The sequence below is a fragment of the Chironomus tepperi genome, unplaced genomic scaffold (genome assembly GCF_022539635.2).
Source record: "Chironomus tepperi strain 1889 unplaced genomic scaffold, CSIRO-AGI_Ctep_v1 contig_309, whole genome shotgun sequence".
Classification (NCBI taxonomy): Eukaryota; Metazoa; Arthropoda; class Insecta; order Diptera; family Chironomidae; genus Chironomus; species Chironomus tepperi.
The window spans coordinates 997734-1013473 of record NW_027226431.1 but is presented as its reverse complement, the minus strand read 5'-3'; the positions used below and the strand labels follow the sequence as shown (position 1 = coordinate 1013473).

Genomic DNA, 15740 nt, shown 5'->3' with positions numbered 1-15740 from the left:
AATGCTGATTCAATATCGCGTGTGTGCGTTATGATTGTAAATTGTATAGAGACTCATTTCCCTATTGAATTCCTTCAAAATGCTGTATTTTTTTTATCCATAATCTCTCATTCATAATCTTATCACTCCTCGCAATGTGCTTCACAATTTACGCTGATGGGTTGTTTTGCAAGTGATGGAAATTGAATAAGGAAACTTTAGATTTCTCTTTCTGGTATAAATGTTTAATAATCATCCGGCTAGCACAAGTCGGTTAATAGGTCAAATATTCGGCTTCAGGCCAGAGTAACTCTGATTTGCTGCGGGATTCAGTTTATATCCGGTAATAAAAATAATCAAGAAGGGTTGAATGAAGAAGTAAATAGCCGGAGGCAGTGCCACCCCAATCGTTTAAACTTGTTTAAATTTTTAGTGTCTTGCAATAATGGGAAACCGTACGGAGCTATTCTTAGACTCAATAAGCAAGATTCAAAAATTCTAGATACGCTCCTTTATTTAACCAAAATGACACAATGGCGATTATTCTCTTCTGCATAAAAATAGGAAAAAGTCCGCTTATAGGTACCGTAGTGGTACACATTTCTATACCCTGAAGATATGGCATTTGACTTTTAGGCATAGCTTTTGAATTTGTCATGAAGCTAGCACAATTTCGATCACAAACAGTATTTTCATCTTTTATGGTCAATGACCATCAGGGATAACATTATTCAAGCAAATTCAGATTTATTCATTCAGTTTAAACTAAGCTATGCTTCTAAACTAAACCAGTGACCAGAAATGTCATAAACTTTATGCCATGTGTAGTTTTGGTTGAGATTTCCCAACAAGATGTGCAGTGACGCAAAAAAGTTTGGACAGCAATGAAGTAAACCATTACTTTCTTCCGGAAAGATCAATTGTGATTCTTGGCCTCCCATATATGTCGACTGAAACTTGCTTTATCTCTGGCTACTGCTTCCCAGTTCCCGTTTCCAAATGAAATACTGTCTCGATCGATAGTTTCTTTCCCTGAGTTCTTTGAACGACCTGTGATCTTTTGAACTAGACCCAGAAACTTATTTTCCTCATTAATAATGTCCGTCACTTGCAAATGATCTCATAAAGCATCAATAATTTAAGGACAATCGGGGAGTGCAAGGCTTCAAAAAATTGTAAAAGTGAAGATTATTGTGAATTACTATACATAATTTACATTCCCTAGACATCACTTACAAAATGCTCAAATTTTTCATATCCAATTTTTATTCCATTCTCATTGCAGTGATATTTGTTATCGTGATTTAATCGTGGTGCAAAACAAACAAAAAACAAAAAAAAAAGTTAAAAACATTTATATCAAATGTACATCCATACATGAAATCCACACATGCACTTATTAATAATAAATATGTTGTGATTATTTATTAAACGATGATTTGCTTAATAAGACTTAATACTTAAAAGTGTGTGTTTAGATAAAGGAAATAAAATGTTATATAAGTGACTATATGTATACATATTAATGCACAGGACTATTGATATACACGATAGTTAAGTCAATAATAATATTGGAATCAACAAGGATATAAATAAAGATTGTTAAAAAAAGGTTTTTAAAATGTGAGTTAAACAACCCCAACCAAACATCCACAATTTCCTATAAATAAAACACATTTTTTTTGGGTGGAAATGGAAGCTTTTCATTCCTTCCACGAAAACATATTCTTTTCACATCCAATAAATATATATATTTTCTGTGTATGAATATTTTTATAATTTAATCTTGAGTGAATCAGAGAAATTCTTTAAATATTTTCGGTGTGGAGGAAATGAGAGGAAATTCGGGGAAAAACTTTGTGAGCTTGTAAACAACTTTGGCGGCTGTTCACTTATTAAGTTTTGAGGAAGGTGGGAGTTTAGTGATGCAGTGGTGGGCAACATGTGTACCATGAATGCTATAAAATGTCATGAACCGTATGTCATAAGCGGTTTCAATTGAGGCTTATCACCAAAGTGCCGCAAATATAAGAGCTTGTCCACCACTGATGTAAAGTAATCAGTGAACTGCCTCTTTTTATTTTTGATATAGTTCAGCATAAATCAGTAGTATATGAACATTTTATGTACCACGGCACCCCTTGGTGTTTACCAATGTCCGAAAATGCACACGGCATGCGATTCATAGTTACTTACTGCAACCATGTTCCTATGTGGAGTTTAGGTTACAAAAAATAGCTTTCTATCTGACTCTGTTGCTGGCTCTTTCGTCTAGTTTTTATAAAATTGTCTGTCCGCACATTAGCTTAGATTCTTTAACTACTGTCAGTAGTCATAGAACCTCTTGATCGCTGCTTTATTGAAGAATTCATCCAAAGCGTCTAGAAGGCGGTCTTGGCATTTCTAAAATAGTTCGGTAGTACATTTATGTGCCACGGCACACTAGTGTGTTGAATTGCCATGGACAGTATGTCGCATGCGATTTCGGTCGAGGCTTACAAGCAAGGTGACTTGCGACAATTAAAAATTGCCGATGCTTGCATGCTTTCAGTCATGGAAGTTAGTAAGCATAATTAATGTCTGTCTAGGACTGGATTTTTCGCTTTTTCTAGGTCATGTCCTATTTGATTTGAATGAAATTTCTGCATATAAAGTATATTGAATGATAAAACAAGAGCTATATAATTGGACAGAATTATCATATAAACTGAATAGATGAATAAGGATCTTAGCAACGTGAATTGAGACATAAAATAATAAATTGCAACTAAGACATTCCAAATGTAGGAGTTTATTGAGAATTTAAAGTATTTTAATGCTTACAGACAGCTTTAATCATGTCCTTGATCATTTGTCTCTAATTGGAATTAATTGACTACTCAACAAATCAGAAAAACATGCTGCATGTTCCTTGAAGCGTGACACGAATCGAAGCATTTGAAATTCAATCGTTGCCTCCTCAAGCTTGAATATCGAAGAAATTCTTAAACATTTTTGCAGCTTATTATTATTGTGCACTTGAATATTTTATTCGAGGTCAAAAGTCACAAGCTACAAAATTATGTTCATAACCTTCCACGAATTATAAGATCCTCGACCAAAGAAAAAGGGGCATTTTTATGTAAATTTATAGCTTCAGATTTCTTATGTTGGGATTTAATAAAGCTCCTCTTAAAAAATTCAACAAGCTTTTGATTTTCCAAATTTTGAGTAAATTTTGTTGTTTAAGATTGAAAATTAAGTAACGAATGTAAATTTAATTTGAATTAATAAGTGCCTTGAGGTACAACATTGAATAATGTTTGAATATTAAATTACGTACGGAGTACTTTCTGTGAATCATTTAAGGCAATTGTGGATAAGCTGTGTGTAGTGAAACCCATAAGGCAATTGTGGGTATTAATGCCAATCCAGGAATTCAGAAATACATACTCAATTATATTGCTTTGACTTAAATGAGCACGCACATTTAATTGTCTGTAAGGAGTTCTGAACATGTCAGACAGCATGATTACATAATTTGATTCCATAATTGAAGAAAAGTTCAAAATTGCTGGATTTATTGATTAAAAAGTCATATTCTCAATTCAAACAAGTCTTGTTGTTTTCGAGAACATGAGAAACTTGACGGAAGCTTTCAAGTTATGCTTACTTACATTCCATGAATGTGTGCATGCAATGCTTAGAAACATATTTGAAAATCAAGACTTCCATATGAGTATCTGAGCCTTAGACATCCATAAACCCATTTCAAAGCGTAAAGAATATCCAAAGACAGCCCTTCAAATTTGGTGCTAAAGCTATAGAACTTGTTAAAAAATTAAGACAGAGCACCTTTGTGCCCTGCATTGTTCTTCAATTCTTCAAAACAATCACTGTTAAAAATATATGACAAACCTTAAAAGTTCCTAAACAATAATAGCCACAAACAAAAGATTGCAACCTTCCAGGTGCCTGATAGTAATCCTTTAAAAGCACTATCGCATCATAAACTAGAAAGGAACTCAAACTGTAAACAGATGCCATATAAAATCCTTTCAAATAAAAAAACTAATCAGAACTTTTAAATCAACTTGCTGCTTTATGCTTTCATAGAAATAGAAAATTGTCCACCTTATCATGCTGTTATTCAGCAACATAGCTTGATAATAAATTCAACAACATGCTTTAATTCAAAAATATACAGTCAATCGCAGTTGAGTGATCAAACATAAATCCAAAGCATTAACTTTCAAACTGAAGTGGATTTAATGAATCATAAAATTGTGTCATTACTGAGTCAGTTGTAATCTAAGTCAATAAAAATGATAATAATCATCATGAAGCTCTCAGCTGTCCATAAAATAAAAACATTTAATAACTTTCTTAATTATACCCCGACTAGATTCATATTCATTATGGCGTGTATTGTGTATTAATTTCACTGACTTGTTTTACTTTTGATGCAATGAATGTCAAGGATTAATTGTTATTTTGGGAATTTATGTGCCCGAGTGACACAATATGGTATTTTATTCGAATTTTGACAATTTGTTGAATTCATTTGCAATGATGCAGTCACTAGGGATTACAATCCTGGGACCAAATCCCAATCCGGAATACTTAAGGACAGCTTCGTGTCTTGCCGCTTACATGGCGACTCTATGATGCCATAGCGCAGTGGTGAGCAACAAGGCATTTACACTAATAATTTTGAGTGTCAATGTCCCTTGGTGCGCAACCTATGTGCCACGGCACACTGGTGTACCTTTACAATTTTCTGGACTTGCCATTATCAACCGTGTTTGGTTTCAGTCCTGACTTACCACCAAGTTGTGCCACGAAAGGCCTAGTCATGCCAAATCATGGAATGACTACGTTATACTGCTCGGGTGTATAAACAGGATGGTGAAATTTCATTATTTCATCAGATTCGAATTTCAATGACTAAATTGATAATTTTTAAACACTTCAGTGAGCTTTGTGCTGTCGCATAGCTGGATATTTTATTTCCTCAAAGTTTGTTTTATCATCTTGAAAATTTAATTGACGCCAACTCGAGTTCTCTTGATAATGTCGTCATTCGACAGTTGTCAGGAGTGTAGGAAGGGATGCAAGTTGGTGTAGTGGATGATTTAGACAGTTGTAATGGAATATAGCATGGGGTGCAGTAATGGGGACTATACATATCATGGGGATGAGTCAGGCATGTTGCATTTGTACAGAACTTTAACAACTGAAGCAACTTGGGGTAGTGAATGCTCCAGTGCATTGATGGACAATATGTGTTCCGCGGCATACTGAGAGCCTTGAAGAATCTCAATTGTGCTGCGAAAATTTTATCTAGCACAAGGTGTGCCATGGCACAATAAAGAATGCCAACCAATGCTTTGAGCCATATAAAATTGAAATTCAGCTAAAAAAGTGAGATTCTGCTGTCACAAATGTCAAATTTAATCTGAAGCACTAGAAAACTCTATCCTACACTCAATGGTGTATTCAGGGAGAGAGGGTTTGGGGTCAAACACCTTCCCACTAATCCTCATACCTATCTCTCCTCTTCCTTTCTGACAAAATTCTTCAATTTCTTCGACTTATTCGCCAAAAACTCCAGATTCACTCCTAAATTCCTGCAATCCTCACAGAAAATTTCTCCAAATTCCCCACCCTAAATTGCTTCTGGCTACCACCCCTGCCCACACAACTGACAAGCTATCAAGATACAAAAAGTATTGACACGTGTCAATAGAAAATGAGTCACCTTGAACTTCCACGCAAGAAAAATTTATTTAAAAAATTCATTAAAAAAAAGGAAATAAATTATTGACTAGTGCTTAAACGAGGCACATGACTTAAAATTCTTCACGTAAAAAGGAATTAACAAAAAATAATAATTTTAAAAATTGATTACTCCCGCGCACTATTTGCAGAGTGTGGCTGTCTCAAAAACGACCGTTAAATTTTTTCAAAAAATTTTTTGTCGTTAAAATTCAAATTTTTTTTGACCGTTATTTTTACTTTTCTTCGTAACGTAAATTTTTATTTTGAAATATGTTGAGTTCGAATTTTTCGGCATTCAAATGTCGAAAAACTCGAATTTGAGACGGCCACACTCTGATTATTTGCATGAAAATAATTAACTGAAAATTACTCAATATCATTCAAATATTTATACAAAAAAATTTCTTTTCCATTCCATTTCATCCTCCCCGGGTACAGAATTTCATCTGTTATCATTCTCATATAAGAAAACAAGAAACAGGAAAGAGAAAGAGAGAGAGCAAGAGCACATAAAAGACTCACTTATGTAAGAAAATACGAGAAAAGAAGACAGAATCCATATGAGTTCCGAATTGACTCACTGAGGAGTAAAAGCAGCACATATACACAAATATCGACAACAGAACAATATATTTGTATATAATAAAAAATAAAAAAAAAACTTTGTGCAGTGTGAGAAACAGTAAGAAAGTCAGTCGGAAAAGTGTGAAAAATAAATAAAAAAGAACAATTTCTCAATAAAACAGAAGCAAAAAATATGAGTTCTGCTGTTTCACCATCACAAGTCACATCGAGTACACCGATTCTTGTTACAACACCAACGAGCGATACAAAGTCATTTAACGAACATAAACGAGATGAATCAAATGATGATCAGCGACAGCAATTGAATAAACAACTGAATAGAACTTATACACGGGTATGTCATCATGTACCGAGCAGCACATATAAACAAATGTTGCCATTAAGGCTACAAAGCGACAGCATACTTAGAGCCAATGTGCAGCCACTTGACTACTTGAAAACAACCACATTTGTCAAGTGACTGTCATTTGGCTCAGGGGTAAAACAACCACATTTGTCAAGTGACTGTCATTTGGCTCAGGGAGCATGGGGGGATTGGGGCATGTAGCAACCTCCCTCTCTGAGAATTTAGAAAACCATTTATTTTGTAACGGTTTTTTTATTTTTGAATTTTTTATTTGCATTTTGAAATAAAAATTCAAAAAACAACGGTCTTAGTATGCTACCACCACGTCGCGTCGTAGTGACAACCAGAATGTTGCCGTCTCAAATTTGAGTTTTCGACATTAGACTGTCGAAAAATTAGAATAGTTCGAAATCAACTAATTTTAAAATAAAAATTAACGTTACGAAGAAAAGTAAAAGTAACGGTCAAAAAAAATTTGAATATTTGGAAAATATTTTTTTTTTTTAAAAAATGAACGGTCATTTTTGAGACAGCAACACTCTGGTGACAACATTTCAATATGTGCTGCTCGGGATCTCATTGATAAAAGTTTTACTTCCTCTTCCATCTTACTCAACATTTTCATTTCCATTTCCAAATATAGGGCAACAGTAATAAGAATAAACAGCTAACGCGAAGTCATGCAATGAAAGAATCAGCATCACCGCCACGCACACCGAATTCACATTCACCAAACGATATGAAATCACATTCACCAACGGCGCCTGCATTAATGAATCCAGGTGACGATGGCTTACAAAATCCATCAACAGTCGCATCGTCATCATCATTATTATTAACAGCACCACCATTCATATTACCGGAATCAAATAGTGCTGGTGGTAAAAGTCAATTGGATATAGAATTTCCAAAATTAACACCACCAAAAACTAAAGTCGGATGGAATTCATCATCATCATCAACAGGCGGTTCACAACGTAATAATAATAGCCGTAAGTCTGTCTCATCCGATACATCATCAACAAATAATTCCTTATGTGAGGATATAAATGAATCTCATATTAATGACAAAGGTTCTCAATCTCAGCAACAGCAGCAAAAAACAGGATCTCAAATAATCTCAGTTTCAACGACATGTACTCAATTATCATCAGCATCATCACCGTTGTGTGATAAAAAGCAGCAACAATATTCATCATCAAATGATAATAATAATGAATGCGAGAAAAATTTAAATGAATCATTTAATAATATTAATTTAAATAATAATAATAATAATAATTCTAGTAATAGTAATAATAATAATAATAATCATGATGAGCGTGTGATTTCACCATCGAGGGCTCAATGTAAAAGTCCAAATTACAATGACAGTAATAATAATAATGGATCATCAAAATCAACATCATCAGTTTATCCATTAAATATCAAAGGTAAACCACCATTGAAAAATATGGGCTCATCATCGTCATGCGAGGGTGGAAATACATCATCTGGTTTTATATCACGTGATAGTTCAAGTGAACAATTTGTCGATCAAAATGGCATCGATTTGGTTCAATTTTTCAAAGAAACATTAAATAAGAATGCAAAGGATCGTAATATGTTGATGAAAATTGAACGAGATTTGTCACAATTGGCTGTGGATCAAACGTATGTAACTGTATTGATTAATATTCTTACCTTTTTAGTCCATTTTTGACAAAATTGATGCTTAATAATACACTTTGTATCGTGTTCTGGAGATCATGATAAATTTCGGCAAACAGACATCCTAGAAAGCTCTACAGATTGAAGCTTTAGCTCCGCATCATTGATATATTCCAGTATCAATTGGTTTGGATGTCCAAATCTTTATCTACTTACTTTAATTAATGATTTTTCATCGACTTTGTATCGTATTCTGGAGATCATGTTAGATCTCAGCAATCAGATGTCGTAGAAAGCTTCAGTTTGAAGTATTAGCTCTGTGCCATTGATATATTCCAGTATCAATTGGTTTGGAAGCTCAAATCCATATCTATGCACGTTAATTAATGATTTTTCATTTCATAAACAGTAACGAAATATTTTTAAAGCGTTGCTTTCAAACTTTTAAATTTCGGAAAATCCGTTAGAAAATTTAAATTTTAAAATACCGTTAAATGAAAGAATCCATTAAAGTAGTTTACTGGATCTAATTTTGCAACCAATTACTGATCGCTGGAACAGAAATGCGCTGAATAAGGTCGAGCACTTTTGTAATTTTTCCAATAACAAAATTCCATTGCTTAATCACAACAGGGGTCGTACTTTCATCAAATTTCCACCAATGTCTTCCTACAATCGAATGCTTGTGCATAGGACAGCAGCATATTTTGGTATGGATCATAATGTTGACTCAACACAACAGTGTGTTATAGCATCGACAACAAAAGATACCAGAATCCCTGATGTAAGTTTTGTCGTCAATATTAGCCACAGCCTTAAAGTTTTCCAATCAATTGCACTCATTGTCTCTCCTTCCTTCCTTTTTTATAGATTCGATTTAAAACCCTCATTCGAGATACATTTAGTGAAGAGCCACGAAAATCAATACTTAAACGTGAAGCACATAGCTTTGAAGATTATCGTCAAGGCGGTCTCTTATCCGTACAACGTAGCATTTTGAATCGTAAGGCAAAAAGTTTCGAGGAACGCGACGAAGAGTACGAAAAGTACGAAAAGGTGAGTAAAAAGCTAAAAAAAAATTATTGTTTTATTACCTTTTGTGCTCACTATGTATTTTTATGTTACGAAACGAATCCATTACATACTATGTAATACATTAGGAATGGCAATGGATTCATCATGACGGTGGTGGTGAAATGTCCAACAAACTCAAAGTTCCAATACGATTTATGAAAATTCATGCATCGGTAAATGATGATAACAAGATTTACTTTTTTTTTTGTGTCCATAATTCAATCGAATTACCATCAATTTATATATCTGTGCCTTTTATAGAAATCACATTCATTCGGTGGCTATGGTGGATCTAATGCAACACTCATGCGTGATGATTCAATTACGTCAAGTAGAAGTGCGGGTCCGAGATTACATAAACAAGATTCCACAACGAGCACAACATGGAGGCTTTCACCATCGAGCAGTGGGTAAGTCATAGATGTCAAATCCAATTTCATCGCCAAACCTCCTGTCGTGGATAAACAAATTAATTCGAGTGTAACTTTATTTGCAGATATAAGACACAATCATTACGTTCGGATTCATCGCCGACTGGTGGTTATGGAAGTGATACGCCCGAACCATCGTCTGCACAATCACCTGACGCAAGTCGTGGTGTTGTATGGGCTGTGACTGATTTAGCTAGTGTGCCAAAGGGCAGTTTAATAATTGATCCGCAAACACTACAACCGATTTTAAATCAAGATGGGTAAGCTATGGATATAGTTGTTGTAAATCAGAGCTGTAAATCAGGCATCTGTTACACGCAAAAACCGTACAATTTCTTGATAATTTGTATGGTTTTGTAAGAAAAACTGTACAAATTATTAAGGAATTGTACGGTTTTTGTCAGTTTTTTTCTTACAAAACCGTACAAATGATCAAATAATTGTACGGTTTTTGAATTTGCTCTGAAAACCGTAAATTTTTTTTAATAATTTGTATGGTTTTACTTACAAAACCATACAAATGATCAAGAAATTGTACGGTTTTTGCCTGTGACAGGTGCCTGTTTTGCAACTCTGCTGTAAATCCTTGATTCTAATTCATTTCTTTCTTTGTAGTTCACTGTATCATTTTGATCCATCAAATCCGCCAACGACAAGCGCTCGATATTCAAATACTGGAAATTCACGTAAGAAACCTGAAAGGCAAAAGTCGTTGAACAATAATAATATTAACAGTAATGCTAAGCCTAACAATTTTAATGCTAACAATAACAATAATACTAACAATAATTCAATGATGATGGTGATTAATAATATTGGAAATACAGATAATTCAGATAAATCTGCCATTTTGATAAATAACAAGCACTCATTGTCACATACGAAAATAAATCATTTAACGACTAACAATAATAATGATATAATTGATGATGATGATGAAGACATTGATGACGATGATGATTATGATCATACAGATGTGATGCCATTTGATGCGATATCACCAAAGATTCATGACGATGCCTGCAAAACCAAAGATGATAACTGTGAAAATAAATGTTAGTTGTTGTTGTTTTTAGATATTTTTTTGTATTTTGTTGGACATTGAGAAATTTTAGGGACTTTACAGTCAATTTGCTAAGATCAGTGGTTAAGCGCATAGCTTAAATCAGTGGTAGACAACCTGTGTGCAGTGACATTTCTTTGTTGTAAGCCATAGACGACATAAAACTCACTAATGTGTCATGGCAACCTGTGAGACTCAACATGTCTCTGTGGTGAGCCAACATGTCATGATAAGACAACTCACTAATGTGTCACGACAACTTGTGTGACGCAACATGTCTTGGTGGTAAGCCACACAAGTCATACAACTCACTAATGTGTCACGGCAACCTATGTGACGCAACATGTTTTTGTGGTAGGCCGCTTAATAATGTGCCACAACACACAGTTTGTCCACCACTGCCTCAAATTCCGATTTTCTCACACTCATGCAGAGAAAATTTGTCAATAAAATTTCTCATGTCCAATCGTATACAGAACTCGAAGCAATGATCATTGACCTTAGTAATATTTCAAAAGTGATTAATTTGCTTCTCGTTCCTCGAAAGTCAACTGAAATGAATTCACATGCTTAATTTATAATCTATAACTTTACAGCTAGTCAATGTGAACTGAAACCTCAGTCATCTCACCTTAATGCAGAGGAATTAATGTCACCAAAGCAAAAGAATCAGTCAACAAGTCCAAACTTACCCATAACTGAGTCTACAATTAATGACGATGAGGTGAGCATTTTGTATATCCAATTAACATTCAAACTTTTCATAAAGTATTCATATGATATTCAGGAATCTGTGACACCGACATCAAGTGTCCAGCCAATAATCGAGGAGGATGTAAATGTTGATTCAAAGAAAGATGAACTGACGTCCGTAACCGAAACGCCGCCCGTCCAAGAAATCAGATTCCAGACGAATCCATACACAAATAATACTACTGTCACAGCGACACCGACGTTGCCTCCCGTATTGGGATATCCTACAGCTGCTTCATTCACAACCACACCCATAGAGACTGCAGGAACTATTTATCATACAGGGGTATGTGGATATATTTTTTGGTATTATTTAACAGAGTGTGGTCGTCTCAAATTCGAACTCAACATATTTTAAAATAAAAATATACGTTACGAAGAAAATTAAAAGTAACGGTCAAAAAAATTTTGAATTTTGAAAAAAAAAATTAACGGTCATTTTTGAGACAGCCAAACTCTGTTATTTAAATTCAATGATTTGACATATTTTTTTGAGACTTCAATCTCTTTTAATATGAAAATGTGTTCCTTCATCAAGCAGAAGCAAAGACGACGACAATCTTATTTATTTTTATATTCAAAATATGCCTTTTTTTTCTTATGTACGATTTTTTTTCTTATAAATCAGCCTGATGGCACATTGTACGTTTTGTCACAACCTGTGATGTATTCATATACTACTACGTCCACGGTACGTAAAATATATAGAAAGGCTGATGTGTCATCCATTAAAATCATTTTTTATCTGTTCGTTCCTCACAAAAAAAAAAATCGTTTTTTTTTTCACTAACATCATTTTTTTGTTCCTTACTTCTTTTATACATGAAACAAACAAGCAGAATGTACATATACTAATGACTTTCAATTTTCATCCATCCATGTATCCCCATTAAATCATTGTCAATCATTAAGCTTTATTCGCATTCCTATTTGGCTTATTCAATGTGACAAATTATAAGCAGTTATTACTGTATATATGCTAACATGTGTTGTCTTCTTCTTTTAGGAAAATGAAGTACCGAGTTGTTGGGTACCGATTTTTGATCAAGGTGCTAGAGATCCTAATTTAACTGTTTTGCCCGTTGCGACGCCTTATAATGGGCCAACTCTATATCAAAGTCCTGTAGTTTATTCTACGGAACAATTTACAAATCCGCCAGCTATTGCTGGACAATATCCAGTTGGAGCATATCCAATGGGATATGCTACTTATCCAGTTAATGGTAAGTGCATGACTATTGCCAAAATTACAGCATATTCTGTAAATTTTACTTATGTACTTTTAGGTGCTCCATATCAAAACATTTGGCCACAGCCAATGACATATTTTTTACCGCCATCAGCAACGCCTGGACCAACTCAAACGGTATTGGTTCCGCCAGCTGCACCACAAACCCCAAATGCAACTTTAATACAATCAACAGCATCTAATACACACACTCCAAGTACAAATTCAACTGGCAGAAGAAATTCTCCATTAACGAATAATCAGCATGTGCATACGACACAAGCACATGGATCGTCAACGGTACAAACGAGTACCGCAATGCCCATACAAACATTTCCTTCAAGTGTTCCTTTCTCATTAGCCGCCACGTCAGACACAACATCGGGTTCAGGACCAGCTTTATATGCGATACCTCCATCAGTTTATCCAAATGTTCTCCCATATCCAGCGCCAGCAACAGGCTTCTATCAGCAACTGCCACATCCACAAACAAATACAACAATCATAAGCTCCGTGATTCCACATTCAAGTGCTCATCATCCATCCAGTACGGTACCATCGACACCACATTCGTATCATACGACAAGTGCTAGCGGTGAAATTGTAACGCATTTTCCATTCAATCATCAGCCACCAGGACATAGTAATGGTAATAATGCAACATCAACACCCCAATCGGCACCAAGTACGCCATTATCATTGACAACAATGCCACCAAATTTCAAAAATCCTCCATTATTTACAACACAACCGTTAATTGCTACAGCTCCTGTACATATTGCTGCACATTATGATATGGATAAGAAGACAAACAGCATAACAAGTGTAAGCAGTGCACCAAAAAAATATAATAATGGTGGAAATGGTATATTAAGTACACCACCAACAGCATTTCCACAACATTCAAATATAACAAAGCCATCAAATGGTGGAAGTAGTAATAGACCACCACCGCTTACAAGCTATCAGACATCAGTTAGTACGCAAAGTGGAAAGAAAAGCATAAACAATAGTAATAATAACAATAATAGTAGTAATAGTCATAGTGAGGATACAAATAGTTTAAGCAATAGTAATATGAGTAGCAATTATAGCAGTAGTAATCGAATAAAGAATTCATCAACAAATCGTGATCAAACATCATCAGCTAGCGGTAGTTATCAACCAAAGTCATCATATAATAATAATAATAATAATAATAAAAGTCAGCAACAGCAGCAGCAGCAGCATCATCAGCAGAGCTACAGTAGCAATAGTAATAGTCCAAATTCAAATGACAATTCAGAAAGTACGAATGTTAGCGTAAGTGGCAGTAATAATGGTAAATATCCACCACGCGGACCAGGAACGAGAATTCCACCATTAGATTTAAAGCGCAACAACAGCAGTGCAAATGTGGTTACAAATCATCATACACGAAGTACGCCAAGCACAAATTCCACAGAATCTAACAATTCTCCGAACAGTATTACGTCATATGATCATTCAAGAAATTATCATTATACATCACAACATTATCAGCATCAACATCATCCACAACAACATCAGCCGTATCATCATCAACCACATTATTCATCATCAAATACAAGTGGACATAATAGTGGAACGCATTATTATCGTGGCGGTAGTGCTGGTGCGATTAATACAAATATTCATCACAATACAAATAATAACAGTCATAATAGTACAGAATCGCCATCCATACAGACATGCTTTCCGTTTAATGTTCATTCACAAAACCCTGGAACTTCCACGCCACTGCTCGACTCATGTCATCCACAGCAGCTCATTGGCTACAATAATCCCATGGCAGCGGGAATGTATGTGAAGTTTGGACAGGCATTTACATTTGCAAATGTAAGTATCAGACAGAGTTGTGAAACAGGGACTTGTCATAGGTAAAAACCGTACAAATTCTTAATAATTTGTATGGTTTTAGTTACAAAACCGTACAATTTCTTAAAAATTCGTATGATTTTTCTAACAAAACCATACAAATTTTAACATAAGAATTGAAAACCATACAAATTTTATGAGAAAAACCATACAAATTATCTAAGAATTGTACGGTTTTTGACTAGTTTTTCTTACAAAACCGTCCAAAATATCAAGGAATTGTACGGTTTTTGGCTGTGACATTTTTACAAAACTATACAAATTACCAAGCATTTGTACGGTTTTTACCTATGACAGGCGCCAGTTTCGCAACTCTGGCTCTCAAAATATATGATTAATTAATGGCTAGCTGACTAATGAAAAATTATATTCTACTTTTTATAGCCATTGCCCAACAACAGAAAATCTCCATCGAATGATATAAGAGCACCATTAGCACCATTGGCAGGTGTATACTCAACTATGATGTTACCTGGTAAATAATGAAATCTAATCAACTTTATAGCAATCATTTTTGTTAAAATTCTTTTCCTTCCTCTTCTTCTTCTTTCCACGCATGTTTTTTTCGTTAATTGATGATCGAAATTATTATACACACATCATAGGAGGACCGCGTCAAATGAATCCACGTACGATGCAAAACAATCACAATTACAAAGGCAATCGCACACAACAAAGGTAAAGTGAAGGAACATACAACATGCAGACAAAATAAATGAACAAGTGGACGTGAAATTAAAAAAAAATCATCATACTTTATAATATTATATATAGTGAGAGGGGTCAGGGCCGAAGAGTTTTATAAGCAAGTGAGATAAAAATAATGAGAATTCCTATGAAGATTCTAAAACGAGGTTTATATAAAATGCATACATACATAAGTCAGGATGGAAAATATGTCACATACATGCAGAGTTGCAAAAGAGGGACTTGGCATAGGCAAAAACCGTACAATTGTTTGATAATTTGTATGGT

The 15740-nt window shown here is 34.6% G+C and overlaps 1 protein-coding gene across 9 annotated transcripts in view; it reads left to right on the top strand.

Moving 5' to 3' along the window:
• Window positions 1-15477, top strand: part of enc (R3H domain containing protein encore) — a 38996-nt gene extending 23519 nt beyond the window's left edge. For 3 of the 9 annotated variants that reach the window (XM_070643028.1, XM_070643029.1, XM_070643026.1), the window contains exons 2-17: window positions 1265-1602; window positions 6178-6658; window positions 7314-8323; window positions 8954-9104; window positions 9191-9376; window positions 9481-9567; window positions 9656-9804; window positions 9891-10085; window positions 10441-10880; window positions 11485-11612; window positions 11658-11927; window positions 12270-12332; window positions 12648-12864; window positions 12928-14726; window positions 15150-15240; window positions 15371-15477. In XM_070643028.1, the coding sequence (XP_070499129.1) occupies window positions 6497-6658; window positions 7314-8323; window positions 8954-9104; window positions 9191-9376; window positions 9481-9567; window positions 9656-9804; window positions 9891-10085; window positions 10441-10880; window positions 11485-11612; window positions 11658-11927; window positions 12270-12332; window positions 12648-12864; window positions 12928-14726; window positions 15150-15240; window positions 15371-15447 (5025 nt within the window). In that variant the 5' untranslated portion in view covers window positions 1265-1602; window positions 6178-6496 and the 3' untranslated portion in view covers window positions 15448-15477. The remainder of the gene's footprint in view (window positions 1-1264; window positions 1603-6177; window positions 6659-7313; window positions 8324-8953; window positions 9105-9190; window positions 9377-9480; window positions 9568-9655; window positions 9805-9890; window positions 10086-10440; window positions 10881-11484; window positions 11613-11657; window positions 11928-12269; window positions 12333-12647; window positions 12865-12927; window positions 14727-15149; window positions 15241-15370) is intronic. The other 6 variants (XM_070643031.1, XM_070643035.1, XM_070643032.1 and 3 more) reach the window with 6 other exon arrangements.
• The last annotated feature ends 263 nt before the right edge of the window (window positions 15478-15740 follow it).